Source organism: Melanotaenia boesemani, chromosome 4, assembly GCF_017639745.1.
Source record: "Melanotaenia boesemani isolate fMelBoe1 chromosome 4, fMelBoe1.pri, whole genome shotgun sequence".
Taxonomy (NCBI): Eukaryota; Metazoa; Chordata; class Actinopteri; order Atheriniformes; family Melanotaeniidae; genus Melanotaenia; species Melanotaenia boesemani.
In genome coordinates this window covers 22281605-22303283 of record NC_055685.1, presented here as the reverse complement: position 1 = coordinate 22303283, position 21679 = coordinate 22281605, and the positions used below count along the sequence as shown (strand labels likewise).

General features: G+C 39.8%; 1 protein-coding gene across 3 annotated transcripts in view; it reads left to right on the top strand.

Moving 5' to 3' along the window:
- LOC121638689 (collagen alpha-1(XI) chain-like) overlaps positions 1 to 20756 on the top strand; it is a 42148-nt gene extending 21392 nt beyond the window's left edge. For all 3 annotated transcript variants that reach the window (XM_041983613.1, XM_041983611.1, XM_041983612.1), the window contains exons 19-66: positions 2 to 55; positions 157 to 201; positions 811 to 864; positions 2101 to 2145; positions 2222 to 2275; positions 2349 to 2393; positions 2467 to 2520; positions 2629 to 2673; positions 2755 to 2808; positions 2999 to 3043; positions 3187 to 3348; positions 3432 to 3485; positions 3629 to 3682; positions 3758 to 3802; positions 3987 to 4040; positions 4144 to 4188; positions 4272 to 4325; positions 5213 to 5266; positions 5496 to 5549; positions 5655 to 5762; positions 5901 to 5990; positions 6068 to 6121; positions 6289 to 6396; positions 6648 to 6755; positions 6847 to 6900; positions 6997 to 7050; positions 7421 to 7528; positions 7652 to 7705; positions 7799 to 7852; positions 7941 to 7994; positions 8085 to 8138; positions 8238 to 8345; positions 12403 to 12456; positions 12875 to 12928; positions 13054 to 13107; positions 14039 to 14092; positions 14172 to 14279; positions 14372 to 14425; positions 14620 to 14673; positions 14756 to 14863; positions 15637 to 15690; positions 15801 to 15836; positions 15942 to 15995; positions 16097 to 16412; positions 16587 to 16699; positions 16796 to 16864; positions 18536 to 18769; positions 18852 to 20756. In XM_041983613.1, coding sequence (XP_041839547.1) covers positions 2 to 55; positions 157 to 201; positions 811 to 864; positions 2101 to 2145; positions 2222 to 2275; positions 2349 to 2393; positions 2467 to 2520; positions 2629 to 2673; positions 2755 to 2808; positions 2999 to 3043; positions 3187 to 3348; positions 3432 to 3485; positions 3629 to 3682; positions 3758 to 3802; positions 3987 to 4040; positions 4144 to 4188; positions 4272 to 4325; positions 5213 to 5266; positions 5496 to 5549; positions 5655 to 5762; positions 5901 to 5990; positions 6068 to 6121; positions 6289 to 6396; positions 6648 to 6755; positions 6847 to 6900; positions 6997 to 7050; positions 7421 to 7528; positions 7652 to 7705; positions 7799 to 7852; positions 7941 to 7994; positions 8085 to 8138; positions 8238 to 8345; positions 12403 to 12456; positions 12875 to 12928; positions 13054 to 13107; positions 14039 to 14092; positions 14172 to 14279; positions 14372 to 14425; positions 14620 to 14673; positions 14756 to 14863; positions 15637 to 15690; positions 15801 to 15836; positions 15942 to 15995; positions 16097 to 16412; positions 16587 to 16699; positions 16796 to 16864; positions 18536 to 18769; positions 18852 to 18998 — 3642 coding nt within the window. In that variant the 3' untranslated portion in view covers positions 18999 to 20756. The remainder of the gene's footprint in view (position 1; positions 56 to 156; positions 202 to 810; positions 865 to 2100; positions 2146 to 2221; positions 2276 to 2348; positions 2394 to 2466; positions 2521 to 2628; positions 2674 to 2754; positions 2809 to 2998; positions 3044 to 3186; positions 3349 to 3431; positions 3486 to 3628; positions 3683 to 3757; positions 3803 to 3986; positions 4041 to 4143; positions 4189 to 4271; positions 4326 to 5212; positions 5267 to 5495; positions 5550 to 5654; positions 5763 to 5900; positions 5991 to 6067; positions 6122 to 6288; positions 6397 to 6647; positions 6756 to 6846; positions 6901 to 6996; positions 7051 to 7420; positions 7529 to 7651; positions 7706 to 7798; positions 7853 to 7940; positions 7995 to 8084; positions 8139 to 8237; positions 8346 to 12402; positions 12457 to 12874; positions 12929 to 13053; positions 13108 to 14038; positions 14093 to 14171; positions 14280 to 14371; positions 14426 to 14619; positions 14674 to 14755; positions 14864 to 15636; positions 15691 to 15800; positions 15837 to 15941; positions 15996 to 16096; positions 16413 to 16586; positions 16700 to 16795; positions 16865 to 18535; positions 18770 to 18851) is intronic.
- Positions 20757 to 21679: the final 923 nt, after the last annotated feature.

Here is a 21679-nt window from a genome sequence, read left to right as displayed (position 1 = left end):
GGGATACAGGGGGAAGCCAGGCCCTGTGGGTTCTCCAGGAGAGCTGGGGGAAAAGGTGAGAGGCCATGACAGTGACTGTATTTCTTCAGGTGTTTCAGTAGGTTGGGGTTTATGATTATTTTGTTTTTGTTTTTTCATTTTTTTTGTTTCAAACAGGGCTCTGAAGGGCCACCTGGGCCAAGAGGGCAACCAGGAGATGCTGTGAGTGTTTTGTTACAGACTAAAAAATGAAACACTTATTTAAAAGGACACGCCACTTTAGCTCGGTCATGATTAGTGCTACAGAGCTCATGATTTTGGTTGTCTGTTTTACACATTTAGAATCAAACTTCAACTGTAACAGAAAGCTCTTGTTAAACAGCTGAAAAGTTGAGAAATAAAAGACTTTTTTGCTTTGTTAACGCCAGATTTAGTGTGCAGCCTAAACTAGAGACTGAGAGCAGGATGCTGTTGCCGTTGCTACAAAGATTTTTTGCCATTCTCATTAAATATCTAAGAAAATAATTCCTGACTTGTGTGCTAAACAGACCAACATTTTGATTTAGTTCTGATTTTGTACCATAGCACAGCCATATACATGTCATTAACTTATTAAGCTATGCTTACAAGATCTGTCACAAGACTCCCAACTTGTAATGTTTATTAAAATCTGAGTCTCACAGCAAAACCTTGATTTTTAGACAGTTCTATAGAAGTGGGGCCTTGCCAAGATATCTAGGGTTCCAAAAATATCCTGTCTTCCTAGGCTATATTAACCAAGTTTCATGCTAAAATATTTAATTATTTGGAACTTTCATTCTATATTCAAAGGGTTCGAGAGGTCTAAATGGCCCCAGAGGTCGTCCTGGCCCCCCAGGCCAGCCAGTAAGTGTGAACTTTATGCATACCACCCTTATATACACCTACAGACTCTAATTTAACGCTTTCACAGTAAGACACACTAATCTCTGCTCATAAGTATAGAAAACAATCAAAGATTAATTCATTTTTTTAATGGAACTGTGGGTAATAATAGTAATAATAGTATTATATTATAGGTGCCTTTCAAAAACTTAATGTCACCTCACAAAAACAAAGACAAATGACACAATAATAAAACAAATATACAATACAGTAAAAACAATATTCTATTATTAATATATTTAATATACTCATTAAATAGTTTTTGTCTTTCATGTGGTAGACAGTGGTCAGAGCACTCTCAGAAAGATTACTGATGGGCAAACTAAACCTAAAAGCTATTCAGAAAGTGGCCATCAGAAGAGTGATTTTTATTTTTCCATCTGTAACAGCTCAGACCTAGAAAAACTGTATTTTACACCGTGTCACTTCTACATCAGGAACTTGTTTAATATATTTCTCAACTGCAGAATCCCAGCATAGCAAAGCAGGAAAAATAAATTTGTTCAGCCCAGTAACATGAATTCCACTATTCTCTAAGTTTCACACACTTGAAATAATAATACCTCATCATGATGTTCGGTTTGCATCTTATTTGTTAACATGACATTGTGCAATTCTTATCTCATCAGACAGAATAACTGTTTACTCGCCTGAAGCTACTTCTTTCAGTTTCTTGTTATGGATGTTTGCACTTGTAGCAACACGAGTTAACTCTTTTCAGTATCTGATAACACATTTTACATTGTTTAAATTACATTTTTATGCTTGATGTTGGTTCATTAAGCAATGAAACCCTCAAGCTAGAAGCCAGAATTTCTAAAACATTGTGTCCGCGGATCATTTGAGTGTCATTTACTTGTTGTTTCGAGGGGTTCCGAGAATTTTAATTAAAGGCTCTCAGCAATGGACTTCTCTTTTGTTTTTTCTCTATAGTTAGAAATGTTTTAGAAATTGAAGGTTCATGTGACAAAAGTCCACTTCATGCAAAGGTAAATTTTTGGAATTCATTATGGAGCTGGCAGATATTAGCCCCCCCCAATAAAAAAACATCCACCCTCCTCCAGTTCCCTATTATTTTAAAAGAAAATTGCCTCAGTGCCTTCTCGAATGTTTTATAATCAAGGACACATCAGTACACTCAAGGATAAAGATAAACTGCATGCCTTTCTTTGAATGTCATTGTGTTTTTCCTCACAGGGTATTCGAGGAATTGACGGGGTTCAGGGCTCAAAAGGAAACATAGTGAGTATAATAAATGTCTCATACTTGAGTCCTATAACAGATCTGTTCCCTTGACAGAATTTGTTGTCTATAACAGGGACCACCAGGAGACACTGGAGCACCTGGACAGCAAGGCAATCCTGGGATCTTGGTATGAGCTGAACTTCAAGTAGTACTGACAAAAATAAGTCAGTTTAAATATTAATCCAACACATCTTCTGCAGGGTTTTCCTGGTCCTCAGGGATTAGTAGGGCTACCAGGAGAAAAGGTAAGTCAGTTTAAGTTGATGTTTTCTCCTTCAGGTGAAGGGGACTCAACTGACTGAGTTTTTTGTCTTACAGGGACCTCAAGGGAAGAAAGGGATGCAGGGTTTACCTGGAAATGACGGGCCCCCAGTAAGTAAACATTATGTACTTCCACATGTCTAAAGAAAGCATTCCTGAGACATCACTGTTGTAGCTACATACCTAACTGTAGACATTAACATGTTCTTCTATCAACAGGGTCACCCTGGAAGAGAAGGCACTCCAGGAGAAAAAGGACTGCCTGTAAGTCTGGTGTCCATGCTTCTGATATTATTACAACATACAGGAAGTTGTTAATCGTCATGCTTATACAATCATTGTTAGGGTCCTCCAGGAGTGCAGGGACCTGTTGGATACCCCGGACAACGAGGAGTTAAGGTAGGTAAAAAGTAGAAGATTTGGTTTGGAGATACATGGAGTGAAACATGAATCAGTTCAAGTATTACAAACCATGCAAGAGGTTTCAGTTGCTTCCTGCCATATGCCAAACTCAGAAACAGACACAGAGGTATTTTTTGTTTTTATTATGTTGATTTCCAGTTTAATTCTGTGCCTTCCTGTTTGATAGGGAGCAGATGGAATCAGGGGATTAAAGGGGAGCAAAGGCGAGAAGGTATAAGAGAGAAAGTGTCAGTCTGTCCACTTTCAGCATAATTGCTGCCTTAAAAAATATTATTCACAGATATTTTTTGCTAAATCTTGTGCTAAATTATTTGGATTCTCTACCTATCTTGTTGTTTCTTTTACTCTATACAGGGTGAAGATGGTTTTCCAGGAGCCAAGGGGGAGATGGGAGCAAAGGGGGATGTTGGGGATAATGGAGCTCTAGGGGGCCGAGGTGAAGATGGACCTGAAGGGCCAAAAGGTCAAATGGGCTCTCAGGGAGAGCCTGGATCTTCTGGTATTTCTGGAGAAAAGGTGCATGACTTATCAAATCAGAGAAAGTATCAGTGAACAATGAGCTATATTGTTTGTGAAACTTGCATGGTCTATGTTTTCAGGGTAAACTGGGAGTTCCCGGAGTGCCAGGATATCCAGGGCGACAAGGACCAAAGGTGAATTAAATTAGATAATAAGCTATGAATGAATTTTAGGTAAAAAAAAAAAAACTAAATAAAATAAATAAAAAAGCTACAGGCTTGCAATCGTGTAGATGTAATTTTTACAAAGTGTGTGTGTGAATCTTTTTACACTCCAGGGTTCTGAAGGTTTCCCTGGAGCAGTAGGAGCTGCAGGAGAGAAAGGAAAGAAAGTGAGTAGAGTTTAAAAGTTAGTTACATGTCAGGAAATAAATGACCTTATAATCTGATTTTGTGTCAATACTCAGGGTCCATCAGGACAACCAGGAGGTGCAGGCCAGAGGGGTCTAAATGTGAGTGCTTTCACAAAATAGATATCCTTTGTTTAAAATACACAACTTCACATCCTACAACAGCCAAATATGAACATACTCAAAGAACAACTGCACTTCTTGAGCTGCATCTTCTTTAAGGACATCAACACAAATTCAACACAATGTCTGAAGTTTAGTCTCACGTATGCTTATTCTTTGGCAGGGTGCACGAGGTGCCAGGGGAGCAAAAGGGCCAACTGGGAAATCAGGAGACAAGGTCAGCTGACTCATTTCAGCCAAGAGCAACATATAGTCTATGTTTACTTTAGTTCAGCGTTGCTATCCATCACTGCTCCCATGTTCTTCTCACATTTTCACAGGGCGCCTCAGGACATGATGGCCCCCCAGGTTCTCCTGGAGAGAGGGTGAGACAAATTCTTGTAATATGTATACATAAATTAATTGCTCGGTACATTTCATGATTGATGACCTCTTAATTGACTTTCAGGGACCTCAAGGGCCGCAAGGAAGGAACGGAGAGCCAGGACCTAAAGGTTCAAGTGTAAGAAAAATAATTTAGAGATTCATCCACAATCACATATTACATGCTCGCACACACGTGGGGCTGATTTATCAGTTTTAGATGGATTTGATTAATTAATTTTAACTTAAAATGATATCAGGATAACAGTTTTCTCCATAATTCTCACTCCTCGTCTTCATTTAGGAGAAACACATTAAAAAGAAGAAACTCAATCAGCAATCCAATGGCATCAATATATCTCGAAAATATTGATCAAACATAGATACAGTAATCATTTGTAAGACACACTTGTGTTAAGTTGGCATATGATATTGTCTAATTGATTGGTGGCTCGTGAATAAAATTAAATTGAAATCATTTCATGTCAGAATATGTAATACTGACAAACAACACTTCATTATCCACTGAATTAATATAATATTGTTAATTACACCTGGTAAACTTAAGCAAACATAAATTTGATCTTTAAAAGAGTATCTTGGTTGCTTCTGTTCTAATATTCTCTTTGAATGTTGACAAATGGTATAAGCTTGCAGTTTGGCCACACAGCTGTAATATCATTCTCTGCACCTGCAGTCTCCTGCTTTTTACTATCTGCATGTTATTGTTTCCCGAGCCTCCTTTGTCTTTAAGATTTGGACTGTGCAAGTATTCCTGACTGTTTCTTTTAGTGAACTCTTCAGAAAATATGTTATCAGCATTTGATATCCAACAGAAATATTAGACAACAAATGTCCAAGAAGTCTATATTAAATATTCCTACTTGTTGTCATCAGACAACCATGGAGATGTCTCATTATGTCAAGCATTTTATAGGTCTGCCCACAGGTTTTCCCTCTGAAATGATTTTGCAAGGCCAGCGAAGTTTATGAGAGCTATATTTGTCTCTGTATTTGTGTTTGTAGGGTGCAGCTGGGAAGGATGGGCTTCCAGGCCACCCAGGACAAAGAGGAGAGCCAGTGAGTGAGATCATAAAAGATCATCACTAATGAGACTTTGTTTTTTGAGAAATGTTTTTTCTACATGCTACTATATGTATTTGAAAAGTATCTGAAAGTACTTTTGACCCATTAGGACTGGGTTTCAGTCCCTATGATTCATTGGTTGTGATAATATTGTTTCTTTACTGGGAAAAGAGTGGGAAGAAGAGTGGGCACACTCACATCAGACTTTTTTCTTTGATAACAGGGCTTCCAGGGCAAGACCGGACCTCCAGGACCCTCAGGTGTTGTGGGACCACAAGTAGGCATCACTGTTTGAATCTAATACTATAATATTTAGATTGTTCCTCCCTGGCTTTGTGTCATTGGTGTGAGTCACTCAGTGATGTTTTAATGTGTTTTTCAGGGCAAATCAGGAGAGCCTGGTCCAACAGGAGATCGAGGTCACCCAGGAGCACCAGGTGTGCCTGGAGAGCATGGTTTACCTGGAGCTGCTGGGAAGGAGGGTGGAAAGGTCAGTCCATAAACTCAAGACATGTCAATTAATATTATCTTAAAGAGTCATTCTTTGTGATGTAATTAAACTGTGCTATTTATCTTATATTTTTATTTTACCTGATTGTTTTTTCTTTTTATGGTTTTCGTCTTTCAGGGTGATCCTGGTTTACCTGGGACATCAGGGAAGAGTGGTCCTCCAGGATTGAAAGGGTTCAGAGGTAGCAGAGGAGCCCCAGGAATTATGGTAACATACAAAGACAAGAACTTTTTTTTTTTAATAAAAAAAGTCTGAATAGTTAAACTTTTATTTGATATTTATAGGGACCTCCTGGTCTTAAAGGAGGATCAGGACCTGATGGACTTCGAGGAGCCATTGTAAGCTTTAATATTACTACAATTTACAGGCACAGTATTCCTTCTAAACAAGTTTTATGTTGTCTCATGAGGATTTGGGATTCTATCAGTTTTTGAAACATGCATTTTTAGCTTTTACTTTCTTGGATTTTTATCAATGTATTTAAGGACGATCATGCTCTCTATAGGGACCGACAGGTGAGAGGGGTCCTCCGGGAACTGCTGGTGCCATTGGACAGCCCGGTCGGACTGGAGTAGTGGGAGGACCTGGACCAATGGGAGAAAAGGGGGAGCCTGTAATTATACCTCACAAATTTACTCTGTTCCTGTTGCATTTCTTTATATTGCCCATTGGATTTATTTTGCTTTCATTGTATGTTATTAATATTTTTCTTTATTTATTGTATATATAAGTAAACATATATGAGTGGAGTGGATGGAAAGAAAAACACATTAAGTTTCTCCATTTTTGGTTTGGCTTGTTGTTACATATGTGTGTGTTTGTTTGCAAATAATCCTTATTAAATGTGGGCATTATTTGTTTCAGGGAGAGAAGGGTCCCATTGGACCAGCAGGCCAGGATGGGGATCAGGGACCAGTAGGGATGCCTGGAGCTACAGGCCCTGCAGGACCTCCAGGAGATGACGGGGATAAGGCAATTATCTGAGCCCGACAAGCCAGGGAGAATGATTTGAAGTGTGTTTGCTCTATAATGATATCATTTCTGTGTGTGTGTGTATCCACAGGGAGAGCAGGGGGGACCTGGCCAGAAAGGAAGCAAAGGAGACAAAGGAGAAGCGGTAAGTTTGGAGTTGGAAAAATCTTCATATACTCTGCTCCATAACATGAGCAACCTTGTTAATTCTGAATTTGTCTCTTTCGCTCTTGCACTACAGGGCCCCCCAGGCCCCACTGGCACTCAGGGGCCAATTGGTCAGTCAGGACTTCCAGTAAGTCTTCTTCTCTTAATTTCTGTTAAATATAAAGCAACAGTCCAATTCACACAATTGGAAAGTTAAGTGCAGATCATTCATCAGATCAGATCATTGGATTATATTTTGGACTTTTACTGTTTATTACTACATGAACTGGTAGGTTTATCTTCCCATTAATTCTTGGCAAGAAAGCAAATACACATATTTTCACAAGGTGTAGTAAAGTCCAGCATATTTAAGGAATTTACACAAGTTTCATTATATCATAGATGTACTATCATTAAATGTTTTCCTGCTGATAAAACTACTTTCATAATCAAGTGACAATTTCAAGTGACTTTTGATAATTTCAAATAAATTCACTTCTGACTCTGCTGGGTTCCAGGGTGGAGATGGACTACCAGGTCTGCGGGGCCAGCAGGGCATGTATGGTCCAAAAGGTGATGAAGGACTGCGTGGCTTCAAGGGCTCTAGAGGACCAAGAGGATTACAGGTGCAGTTTTTATTTGTCATCATCATGTGACTCCTTTTAAGTTACATCAATTGAGGAGATGACAAGAACATTCATCTCTACACTCTAATCTACTAATCTACTGGTCTTGTATGTGTTTTTAAGGGTATGCCCGGCCTACCAGGTGAAAAGGGTGAGAGTGGGCATGTGGGCCTAATGGTGAGCTCACATTATATTTGAATATCTTTTTAAATTCTCTTTATGTCTTTAATTTACATTTAAAAGTAATTCAACACTATGATATGATTTTAGGGTCCACCTGGACAACAAGGCCCTACTGGCTCTCAAGGACCTGTTGGTGGACAGGTTTGAAAAAATAAAATATTTATAGATCCCCATTAACCTGAACACTTGTTTCAAGTTGAGAGTAAATATCCATTATCTCTGTCTACAGGGACAGACTGGGAGACCAGGGATGATAGGAACGGCAGGTGTTGTTGGGGAGAAGGTAAAAAATGTCAGTGAGGCCTTTTTTTTAAACTAAATAACAATCATCTTTAATGAAATCCTTTTGCTCTCGACTTTTTTTCCCTTTTAGGGTGAGGATGGTGAGGCAGGTGACCCTGGACCAGTTGGTATTTCAGGAAGGCCAGTGAGTTTGTTAGCTTTTTTGAGGGATATATTTAATCTTATGTTGTTAATATTTTGTTTCCCAATCCCTCAAAACTGCAAACTCTGTACAATACTTTAGGGAGAAAAAGGAGATCAAGGCGAGAAGGGGGATACCGGCCTTTCAGGAGCAGCTGGACCTCCAGGAGCTAGGGGTTCTCCAGGAGAAGACGGAGCCAAGGGCAATGCTGTGAGACACATACTATCATAATAACACCATCGTATCACAAGTAGTGGCGTTACTTTTCAAATGCAGTAAGAAGTGAAGTAATTTCATTACAATTTACAGAAGTAATGAGTAACTACTAATTACTTTTTTAGAGTAACTACCCCAACACTGGCATTATCCCTCTAAGATTTTCTAGATCTGTTAGAGACCCCACTCATGAAGATAAAAAATTAGGCATTTAACAGCGTTGATCATACTGTGTGTGGTGTGCTCTGACAATCTCAGCACAGAACAACACATACATAACAGTTCTGTCCCGCAGGAGATCTAAAATCTAGTTCTCTGAGCTGGAAATCTTGTGTTATCAAACGTGATCTAACAACAACAAAGAAGAAGATTCACAGCAACAACCGGAAAACAACACCCAGCATGGAAGAGGATATACTTACACATGATAAAAATTAACAGACTGGAGACTGCGTGAACATGGACGTTATATTCTTTCTTCCACATCAGTCAGCTCGCTCTCTGATTGGTTGCATTTTGTTCCATGTCACAATCCACACAGTCACAACTCTGGAGTCGTCGACTTTCCACACATACATTAAGAATTTTTTGTTGTAAATATTGAACATGTTCAATACTTCCGAATGTTGGCCATAAACCATTTTGGAGCTGATTGCCGGGACGAATTTGCTCGTAACACACCTCAGACCAAATGATAATTATATAGGAAAATCTTATAAGACTCAAGATAATCAGGCGTTTGCCGTCCTTGGTCAGGAAGGGGGAAAATCGGGACAAAAACGGCCCTTCACATCTTTATGTGTGTACCCAGCTTTAGTGAGCACTTCTCCTTTCCCGAGATAATCCAGCCACCTCACAGGTGTGACTTATCAAGATACTAATTAGACAGCATGATTATTGTACAGGTGGGCCTTAGGCTGTCCACAATAACAGGCCACAGTCACAGTGACTACTGTTGGGGCTCAGATACCGTCCTCTGCCCTTGACCCATCTGTCTTTGTTCCCTTTTCTGCTGCTTTTTACTAGTTTGAGCCAGTTATTTTATTTTATTTTATTTTATTTTATTTAACTTGTCCTGTTCAGCATTGTAGCAAACAGAATACTGGTCTGGCTACTGTGTTGTGCCGAACAAATTTGCTTTGCCAAGAGAAGCTTTATGGGTATAAGGCTCCTCTTGATAATCTTGTTTTTAAAATTTCTTTATTTGTTTAAATATATTGTTTTATGTTATTTATTTGGCATTATAGCCTTTATGTAATCTTGCTGGATCTGACCGGAGGGGACAATAAATAAGGACAGTTAAGAAGAGAAGTAAAATGGAAAGTGAAAATGGAAATATAGGAAGATGGCCTGTAAATGGACCCTTCAGTCCAACCTAAGACCAGACAGCCAACTGCTACACCTGTACAGAAACACAACAGAGAATTTCTTACAGCTTTTACAGGTAAACTAAGCTGACAATCATTAGGAGTTCTCAAAAAAATAACCAAGACAGCAACAACATGTATCACAATAACAACCAAAGTACCAATGACACACGCAAAACAAAAAAAACAAAAAAAGAAAAAGAAAAATCTAAACAAAAATAGCTTGTGTATAAACCCACTGGAGAACTCAGTGACTGTGTCAGCATGCAGAGTATGAGGAGTCAGAAGTGAGCAGAGATGCGTGTGACTGTACAAATGTGACCACGCCTCTACAGAGGCTAGAAGCAGACTAGGGCAGCCCGGAGAACCAAGCAATTAGCAGCAATCCCAGAGCATGAGCCCAAGCCTCCCCACCGCCAAGACTGCCACGGACCCACCCAGTGGGTTGTAGAGGAAGGCCCCAGCCAGAGCCTCCCGCGGTCACGGGGCACAGGCCCCAGTGGGCCGAAATTGGCAGCCATCGACCCTTCCAGGCACCGGCCATCCAGAGCAGCCAGAGCAAAGAGCCCCAAGCCCCAAGGCCCATAGGCAGCCACCCCCCTACCAAGGCAGAAGACCCACACCATGTCCATGAGGACCAGACCCCTCATGTGCCAGTACCCACCCCAATGTTCCAGCCTTACACCTCGGGAACCAGGTCAACATCTACCACTCCCTCTCACCCCCCTCCCTTTCCCCCATCTGTCAACCCCATAACCGTTCAATTACAGCCTCCCCTCACTCCGTACCCACAAACACTCCCTTTCACACACCCACTTCACAGTTAACCCTCCCACCATGCCCTGTAGGAGACATACTCGTCAGACCAGAGGATAGTGAGCCCCAAATCCAGCTGTACTTCTCTGAGCTGCTCCCCCTCCGGTCCCTCAGGTCAGCTGATCAGCTGCTCCTAAAGGTGCCAAGGATGCGGTACCGACCTTTTTCCAGTGTTGGAAAAAGTTCAGTTTGTACAAGAACTAGTTCAAAGTTCAGTTCACACATTTTAAAATGAACTAGTTCAGTTCATAGTTCATAATTCAATTTTTTAACTAAGTTCGCAGTTCTAAATATGAACTAGTTCATAGTTATTTTTTGCCAAAATGTAGCTGCGAGCTGTTATCCTCAGAATACTGGCATTTTTCTCATGTTCCCACCCATTCAGTCTACGCTCGTAGCCAGCTGCAGCTTTCACTCACTTTATAAAAACATGGGGAAAAACTTGCTTAAATTGTCTTTTTTTAATGAGGAATTATTAAACTATCTGAGGTAGGAACCAGGTTGAGGTAGGAAACAAAGGATGTATCTCAAAGTGCAAAACATGTAAACATTATTTATCTTTTCATTAAGTCACTTTTCAATTTCTTTGAATGTATTTTTTTCTGACTTGTTTGTCCAAAGAAAACTTCTAGAACTTAGGTCATAAACGTGCAATACTCAGCCCAAATGAACAAGTAAAAAACAAAACATGCTAGATCATATGTCTGCATTCGTCAAGTTTATGAAAGCTGAGGGTTCCTCTTTCCTCAAAGGCTGCAGGTCTTCAACAATATACTGCAAAAGGTTTTCCAGCTGCAGCTGTAGATGAAGACAACAGAGCTGCTGCTACTGTACGCCGTTATTTATTTGTTTTGGGTGGTAAAGGATCTGCTGTAGCACGCCAAGTCTTTAGACTGTTTTTAGTGACATTTAGTGACATTTACCTTGGAAGGCGAGCCGAGTGCTTTATTTCAATCTGCCATTTCAGGTTTGCTGTTGATGTTGTTGATGTCCGGAGTTGCTTCTTGACACCCGCTGGGCAAATTTAACACAAAAATGCAAGATTTCTCCCTCCTGGATCATCACTGACCTTTTTTCAAAAATGATTTAACTGATCATATGAAGATGCTGTAGTGATCATTAAGGCGGAAGTGTTGCTGCTGCCTTCAGTGGATTTTGCCTCCATGTTTTGCAATTTGATGTCGCATGCGTGGCGTGACTCTGTGGTGGCTGGTGTTGCCAGATTTGGTGGTTTTCAACTATGTACTAAGGCTTGTTTACAATGTGTTTTAGCCGGAATTTTGCCTGGAAGGAAATCTGGCACTCTCTTGAACTAAGTTTAGCTGTGAAAGAACGCCATTCCCAAACGCCAGAATGAGCACACACACAAGAACGTTCATCAGGCAGAAATACAGTACGTTCAGGTCACGTTGACCCAAAATATGAACAAGTTCATATACGATCATTCAGTGAACTCGTTGAGGCACAACACCGCCTTTTTCTGTGGTGGGACCACAACTGTGGAACTCACTGACAGACCTCTTTCCTGTCCAACTTCAAACCCCTTCTTAAAACTCATCTTGTTTCTTTGGCATTTCACCCTGTGTGATAATTTTTTTATTGCATTTTTTATCTTATTTATTACAATTTCTCTTATTTCTTTTGTTTCTGTTTTATCTCTATTTGATTTTGTGTCTTATGTAGCTAATGTTGTAAAGTGCTTTATAAATAAAGTTGGCTGACTTGTACGTTTGCTGCACAGTTCATATAGTGTCTCAGCTTTGCTGATTCTGTAGATTCTACTCTCTGCCTCTTTAGTACTGTGCATTTATTGTATAACAAAGTTGGCTACATAATTATAGACTACAATAACCTTCTTCTGTCCACAGGGTCCTATAGGTCTAACTGGTGACCTTGGACAACAGGGAGAGGCTGGACCCAATGTGAGTTTCTGCTTCTATTTTTTTTTCTCTCTCTTCTTCAACACCTTTTACAAATGCTGCTTTTAAATCTATTTTTGTACATGCTGGTCAGCAACATGATACAAAAACTACTCAAAACTTGTGTACTTATGAGATTTTATGCACATCCATATAATTTTGATTTAGTCTAACATAGCATTGAATAATTTATAAGGTGACTTGTTGGGAACAGTTGTGAGAGGACATGAAGAATTAGTCAAATTTTGAAACAGCATCCTAATTGAATAATCAATTTTAAGGCGAAGAGAGTCTCTTGTTACAACTAGAAACCTCAGTTACTGTTATTTGCTCAAGCAGTCCTCTACATTGATTTTCTTTTCTAAACAGATGTACATGTTGTTAAGTTTTCCTCTGCCCACAATGTTCCTTTTTTCTTCAGGGTATAGACGGCCTCTCTGGAACTAAAGGAGACATAGGAGAACCTGGAAAATCTGTGAGCTTCTTTTTCTAAACCATGTGTCTAGACATCCTTAACAGTTTTTAATTAAAAAACATGAAAGGTGTTGTTATCGACAACCCGAGGAAACACAATAAGATCTGATTCTTTCAAATTCTCAGGGTCCACCAGGAGCACCAGGGGAGCCTGGACCACCTGGCCATCCAGGGCGAAGGGTTTGTGTCTTTATTTGTAATGTGTCACAGCCTTCCTTTCAAAAATAACTGAAGAACATCTGCTAACATTTACTGGTATTTAACCCAAGCTAAAGAAGTCAGTGGCTCCTCAGTAGCTTCTGAGCAGCCATGTCTGAAGACACATCCTATAGTTGTGGAAAATGTTACTCTGAAGGGTCTGACTACTGATCTGCATTCAGCAAACAATCAAAATTAATAAATACATAAATAAATTAGGCCATCTGAAAAACCTTAACAACACATTTTATCTCTGTGGCCAATTAAAAAAAATCTTCAGTTTGTTAATGTGTACTGTATCATGGCATGTCCCCCTGGTCCTGGACTCTGGACCAGTAGAAAATTATCATGTGGTTTGATGAGTCCAGATGCACCATGTTCTAGAGAGACGGGGGAGTCAGAGTAAGAAGAGAAGTCAGTAAAGTGATGCACCAGTCATGAATACTGATTGAATATTTTGGTGGGGGCAGCTTTATGATCTAGGTTTTCAGTTTTTCCATCAATAGATTCTTTTCTTTGCTGATGCCATGTGAATATTCCAAGATGCCTAAACGTGGATTTATCAGGCTCATATTTTCAGCCTATGAAACAGAGACTGTGAGACGTTGTTGTCACTCATGGACTGGCCACCAGAGTCCAGATCTTGACCTCACCTCAATCTTTGGAAAACTTTACTCCATGGCCAGTACAGCATTTTGGCAATACAAACAAAACAACGCTAAAGCAATAAAAAAACTGAACATGGTCTAATAAATTATCAGTATGTGATTTTTTTTCTCTTCCTTCTTTATGAATATTCTATTTATCCAAATGAGAAACCTTCTTTTTCTACTAGTGTGAGGTTGAAGTATTGTGCTTGATGCATTCTCATATTTAGATCAAATTAAACAATTTAGATAATTTTGTTTTTCAGGGCCACTTGGGGAAACCAGGAAAGGAAGGAAAAGCCGGCTTGAAAGGAACAAAGGTGAGAGTTACGAACATCGATATAAATAGTAACATAATATTTACAGTTTTTGATGGTGTCCCTGCTTTCTGTGCTTCAGGGTGCTCCTGGATTGGAGGGTCCCATTGGAAAGACGGGGCCCGTAGGTGCTCAGGGACATCCTGGGAGGCCAGGTCCCCAAGGCCTAAGAGGAATCCCTGGCCCTGCAGTATGTCTATTTAGCAACCAAAACACAGAATCAATGACTGAAGAACACAAAGATGGCAGCTTAATTATTTTTTTTGTGTGTGCTTCCGTCAGGGTGAGCAGGGTTTAAATGGACCACCTGGCCAAACAGGACCACCAGGGCCCATGGTAAGATTGTTCAGAAAAATAAGAAAAATAATTTGTTTATATGAATACTGAAGTACTACTCTAAGAGGAAAGATAACATGAGAGCATGACAGAAACATTTCTTTTCAGGGATGGATGACTTAAACCATGTCTTTCAGATTGCTTTTATTTGTTTTGGCCATGCATTTGACCTAATCATAACTTCTTGTCCTCAGGGTCCACCAGGTTTACCGGGACTGAAAGGGGACCCTGGCAAGAAGGGAGACAAGGTGTGTGCAAACTGCACACAAGCAATCACACTGATCTGTAAACTAAGACTTTAATATTGACTCATTCAGCGTATCTCTGCAGGGTCATGGTGGTCTAATAGGTCTGATTGGGCCACCAGGAGATATTGGAGAGAAGGGTGACAGAGGACTACCTGGAAACCAGGGACTACAAGGTCCAAAAGGAGATGAGGTTTGAAAAACACACACATAAGCTAGAACTTCTAAACAAAGAAACAAACTATCCACCAGTTTATTTTATCTGGTCAACCAATGCACAAAATGCATTTAGAGAAACTTTCAGCCCTGATCACAGAATATGGACTTCTTCAATGGGAGCCCATTGAAGCTGGAAATTTTCTGTAAATACAGGGAAAAATAATGAAATCAAATTTTACACACAAAGTGGCACAAAGTCTCCAGACTGTGTGCCACATCTCTATAAATGTCAGTGTAATCATTTTTAATAGTTCTGAAAATGAGAAAATGGGGTAATCATTCAATTAATAAGTAACCCCAGTTACTAATGACACTAAACCCCAGTTTAGTGTCATTACATAAAAGCCATCCACTTGAAACAATAACTTGAGTAAACAAACAGTGTACTGAACCATAAGCAGTGTCGTGGAAAATATAGATTCGTCCTCATTGTAGCCAAGATGCTGTGTCATGTGCGCATTGTAAAGGAGATGATTTATGATACTCTACATGTGGTAGTCATCACATGCCATGATAAGATCAAATCAGTTTATTTGTATACAAAATGTTCCCTTGTTTTGTATTGGGTAAACAATCTCTCACTTAATATGGTGAGATGAATCTGCCTGAAGCAGGTTCATTTCAGTTTTTGGTTTTAACAAGACTTATCACCCCTACTATTCTACCAGTAATAACTCAGAATATTGGCCTCCAGTAGATTTGCCTGTTTGCTTCATTTGACAGCTTTGTTTCTTTTTGTCACACCAGGGTCCAGTTGGCCCATCAGGTCCCCCTGGTCCTCCTGGCCCCACGGGTCTGTCTGTGAGTAAAAAGGATGATCTTAACAGTACATAGAGCATGAGGATCAATTGAAGAATATTTACCCAGTCTCTATGTCCTTCTCTTCTGTCATTCCCTCACCTCTCTCACAGGGAGCTATTGGTCCAAAAGGCTCTAAAGGAAACCAGGTATCTTTTTGTGAATTGGTTTACATGATTAAATTATTCAGTGCTGGACTATAACATCTCAAATGTATTTCTTCCAAATCTGATTCTTTTGCCTTTTTTAATCAGGGTCCAATTGGCCCCAGAGGAGACACTGGGCCTGCAGGGCCTCCAGGACCCCCGGTGAGTTCTGATTACAAAAATGAAGATAATTTAGATTTTATTAACTCATATCATCATAATCCATGTTCTTCCTGACCCCATCTACCTTGTCATTTCCCCAGGGGCAGCCAGCAGTTGGGATTGCACCTCTGCCAGAGCGAGGAAGGAGAAGGAGAACTCACACTGTGGTGGATGGTGCAGCACTTGAAAATGATGATGAAGAGGAAATAGATGGAGGAGACGGATGGATACAAGGGGATCAAGCAGAGCAGGAAGGCTGGATGAAGAATAATGAGGGCAAAGGCATGGAAGAAGTGTTTGCGTCTCTTTCCTCTATGAAAGTGGAGGTAGAAGGTCTGCGTAACCCACTGGGAACATACCACAGTCCTGCCCGCACCTGCAAAGAGCTCTGGCTCCTCCACCCAGAACTACCCAATGGTATTTTATAAGATTTTTGGTTTGATATCTGTTGAGCAAAGCTATCTGCCTTCATGTTTACACAAATGTTCATTCCCTGTTTGTTTCTTTCTCTCTGCATTACTTAACTGAACAGCTGTATGCAAGAGTTTTCCTGTTTTGTTGCCTCCTCTGAGCTGATCTCTCTTTGTCCAGGTGAATACTGGATTGACCCCAACCAGGGCTGCCACAGAGACTCTTTCAAGGTGTTTTGTAACTTCACTGCACAGGGAGAAACGTGTCTGTACCCTGATAAGAAGTTCCAGTCGGTTAGTTCATGCAGATTTAGCCATAAGTTGAGTTAAGCATTGTCTGTTTTGTGATTTCATGATCTACATCAAGTGTATTTTTTTGTTTATATTTAGGTAAAATTAGCAGCTTGGAAAGGGGAAAAGCCTGGCAGCTGGTACAGCGAATTCAGAAAAGGAAAGAAGGTATAGTGTGATAATTAAATTATAAATGAGAGAGGGGTGTTATGTATACCACATTCATTGGGAGAATAAACATGTGAACTTATATTTAAGTTTTAAATTTTGTTTAAAATGTGGAACACATTAGATTGAAATGACTTTTAAAAACCTGTTAATGTGTAGCTGTATTTTAAAACAGTACCACCAATTATAAAACAGTTTTGTTATTATTAATGGAAAAACATCAGGCTGTTGAAGTTTGTGATCATGAGTGGTAAGTAAAATTAGAAGGTGCTCCACTGACTGAACATTTGTGATTTTCCAACAGGCTTTAGCTAACTTTTAGGCGCTAATTGTAACAAATAACAACGGTGGTTGTAGCGATGGGATGGTGACTATGCTCTTCTCTATTACAACAGAAAGGAGATTGAAGGGTAGTTTGTTTTCCTGGCCTGCTTCCTCCAAAGGAGAAAATTAGCTGTGTAAAAAGGTTGGAGGCCTGGTTAGATCTGAGCACTTAGCATCCCACTGCACTCAGAAAATATGTTCTCTAGAGAGGGCTAATATGGTGAGGGGCACAAATAACCACAATGAAAGCTTTAATTTTACTGGGAAGTAAAATAATAAAGCTAGCAGTTTCTTCCAGAACAGGCTACATGTTGTTTAGAGGTACCAGACAGACACTATAAGAAATCTGAATTAGAAGATAGAGGGCTGTTTGGCAGGACAGATCCATGGCAAAAAAACAAACAACAACAACAAAAAAAGGAACATTGGCCTCTTTTTCCAAGAAATGTAATTTGAGGGTGTCTCCAGGCAACAAGTAGACTGAAAATATGATGCTGCAGCTAAAGGACTGCCGTGGCCTTGAAGTAGGCAGCTGCTGGTCCATTCTTGACTGTATAAGGTTTGAAAGATGCTAGGATAAAATGTAGAATAGAAGAGATGCAAGGAGACATATGTCAGAGCTAAGAAAAAGCAGAACATTCAGCCACACTTGCTCACACAGGTCTGCTGTTCTGAAACTAAACGATCATAAAAAACAAAACAAAACACAGAAAACAGAAAATTTTTCATTGTCTGTTTTCTTGTCTCATTGTTTGCCAGAGATGAAGGCAAAGAGATTCTTTTTTTTATTATGCTTTGTTAAAATCCAGCTCTCAGGAATAACAGGATCCAGAACTTTGGAGTTGGGCTCACAGCTGATTTGCTCACTATGTTTCCAAAAATGATCATTGTAGGAGTTTTTTTCTGTGGATAATTCATTCAGTAATGTTTGTGGCTGCTTTTTACGCAATTACATTTTTCGAGGAACAGCAAGAATGAGAAAGGATCCTGGTAGTAGCTCAGATACGTGCATTAAATCACATCAGATCAGTAGATGGTCCCAGAATGTGTCCCCTGGGTGGATTCGGACTATTTTAGGAATGCAAACAGAAGTGTGATGGATCATGATGCCCCGAGTGATGGGATCTAAATGCATCCTCAATACATCCTCAGTGTGTTCACATCTGTACTTGGCATTGTGTACCTCTGATGTGGAATATATGCTAACACCAGGTCATGACATGACAGCAAATTCCTTTGTCAAGACAAGTTGTTCACAACAACACTGCTTTTTTTCTCTCTGCTGTGTTTATCCATCACATTATACCTTTATTAACACATGTGTGTGATTATGATGCTCCCCTCCAGTTTTCATACTCGGGATCGGATGGTGTTTCTGTTGACATCGTTCAGCTAACCTTCCTGAAGCTGCTGAGTGCCACAGCCAAGCAGACTTTCACCTACCACTGTCTCAACTCTGCTGCCTGGCTGCACACTGCAACCTACAGTCATGAACATGCACTGCGGTTCAGAAGTAGTGATGGGGAGGAACTGACGCATGAAAACACACATTACATTAGTGCTCAGTATGACGGGTGCCAGGTGAGTAACATAGACATACAATATGAGTGCAGACACACACACTTTGCTCTATAATCATTTCGCTGTGTTTTTCCTGCTGCAGACACGCTCAGGGCAGGAGAGGACAGTGTTGGAATTTGACGCCCCACAGTCCAACACGCTCCCCATCATTGATGTAGCTGTGTCCGATTTTGGAAAAGGGAACCAGAAATTTGGTTTACAAGTTGGCCCAGTCTGCTACAATGGTTAACAAAGTTGGGGGATCCAACAGCAGGAGTAATTTAATAGGAGAAAGAGCCATGGACACTTTTTACTTGCAGGGAGAAAACTAGATTCAAGACCACATATTTATAAGTTGATGTACCTACAACAGTGTTGTCTCGTTAAAACATTCATGCACTCATTATGTCCATAGTTGGCACATTCATTTCAGACACTCACAGTGGACTCACGCTGTGTTAACAAGAGAAGGGCACCTGAATTGATTGTTGGCTTATCTTCAGTGAAACATTTTTCCATTTGTCCTCTTTGAATAGTTTCTTCTATGTTAGTTCAAACAACTATTGATTCATACACTCAGTTTCCTTTTATATACAATCCCACCCAAATATTATGATCAATAAGTTGCCTTACAAACACAAAACAATACCATTCTTCTTCAGCTATACATCCACGGCGTTCTTTGTTGTCAAACCTCAATTTGTTGTGTTTTTTAATGTTGTAATATTGTGTGGTTATAATTATGTTATGTGGTTTACATCAATGAGTCATAACATTAAAACCATTGACTGGTATATTAGCATTGATCATACACTTTGTCACAAAGCAATGTTTTCTGTTGGCAAACAGACCCCCCCTTATGTTGCCCCTCCTGTCCATGAAAACTGGACTCCCTCACTATCATCACAATGTATCCCACCACACTTTAAAGCTGCTCAGGAGCAACTCGATGAGCACAAAGATGAGGCCAAGAACTCTAAACTACCCAGATCAAAATTTGATGGAGCACCTGGGATACGATCGAACAGGCCCAATCCACAGGGGCCACAATCAGCAACTCAGAGGAAGTGAAGGATCTCTTGCCAGCATCCCAGTGTCAGAAAACCACAGGACACCCTCAGAGGTCCTGTGAATATTTCCGTTGCTGAATATGGGGGTCCTAAACAACATTGTGTGGGGTGGTGGTTTTAATGTTTGAGCAGATTGGTGTATATTGGAGTGTATTTCATCATGGTGCTATTATGTAGGTCCTAGTGAGTACAATTCTTTGTAAAAGGGATTTGGGGCAGAATATTTTGTATTATTGTGAAACTATATTTTATATTTTGTCAGTATAACAAACCAAACTTTGGTACGTGATTGCCTCAAGGCCTTTCTTTACATATTTGTTTGGGAGGTGATAAACACATTTTAATAAAAGTACATAATGTACATTTAAGTTAATATGAAAATTTATTTGATTGAATACAATTGTATTTTGTGCAACCATAAAAAAAGGTGTCAGTTTGAAATAATTTTTATGGTTGGCAGTGTCAGTTGTTCCATTACAATGATCCAAACAGAAATGTCTCAACATTTACAGCAGGATTTTTCCAGAAATGATGCACTGATATTGATGGCCTGAGGGATGAGACATATTGCTACATAATGGTATCTTAACTTCAAGTGTCACCATTTCCATTTCTACTTTATTCTTTATTATTTTTTTGTGTCAACAAGTGGTAGCTGTGTTGCCCCTTAATTTGGCACATACAGTCTGAATCCTAAGAATTATATTGTAGTGCCATCAACACGTCAGTGTCCTCACGAATACTAGCTGTGTTGGCGTGCGCCTTCAGCTGTCTGTGGCTAACTTATTACTAGGTGAAAATAACTTACTAATGTGAGTGAGATACAAGGCCGAAGCAGCACTCAGAGAGCAAAAGCTTTCTATATCAAGTTTGTCTTGACTGTACCATAAGATTGCCAGGACAGTGAAACAAAAGCAAATCCAAAGAATTAAAATATTACGTGCAAAATCATTCAGTTTGTTCAGCAAAACTCTTGAATTGATCTGTCCTTACATCTTTGTTGATGGAACTTTGTCCATATTGTGCCCACATTTAGTAAATTTGCTGCCAGAGAGGAATTTTAGACACTTTGGGAGAGATAAACAAAAAAAGATAACAGATGAAGATCTAAAGATGATGAGCTAGCACACACCAAGCCTTCAGCCAATCAGGACAGAGTTTTAACATCACAACTGATGCCTGTGCTGCCAGAGGAAGGCAGCTGCAGTCCATGACCTGTCCTGACTGCAGGCTCCTTGCAGTTCTCCAGTGCCACTTGGAGTTGCACAAGACTTCTTACTGGTATGAATTGCTTACAGACCATCATGCATCACGTTGATTTTGTGCTGCCAAACGCCGAATAAAGTCAATGCACCTAATGTTTTAAACATGGAAAACAAGTTCAGACATTTTTAGTGATAAATTCGGTTCAACTTTGCATGCTCTCAGATTTTCCCTCTTGTTTAGCCAACTTGCTGATGTGATTTTCAATTTAAGGTCAAGTTTTAAGTCAAACAGTTCTGTGACGCAAAATCCATTCAGTCCTAGTAAGTGTTTGGTAGAAATGTAAGCATGCCCAATATGCTTATTTGTGAACAAACTGCTGACATCTCTTTGTGTTTAGATTGCCCTTGGAAGTCTTTTAGGATCTAGTTTGCAGTATTTTACATTTTGTAAATGCACTTGCATGCGGTATTTGTATGGTTGTAGAGTGATCTTGCTTCATCTGCATTGACCTACTTTCTTCCTATTTGAGACGTAGGTGTTACATTGATAACATGTTAATGTGAAGACTTTTACATAAGTAAGCTAAAAGCCAGCGATGTTATGCCGGAAAAAAAACACCAGACAGGTCAAATTACTGTATATGTCAGTCATTTCA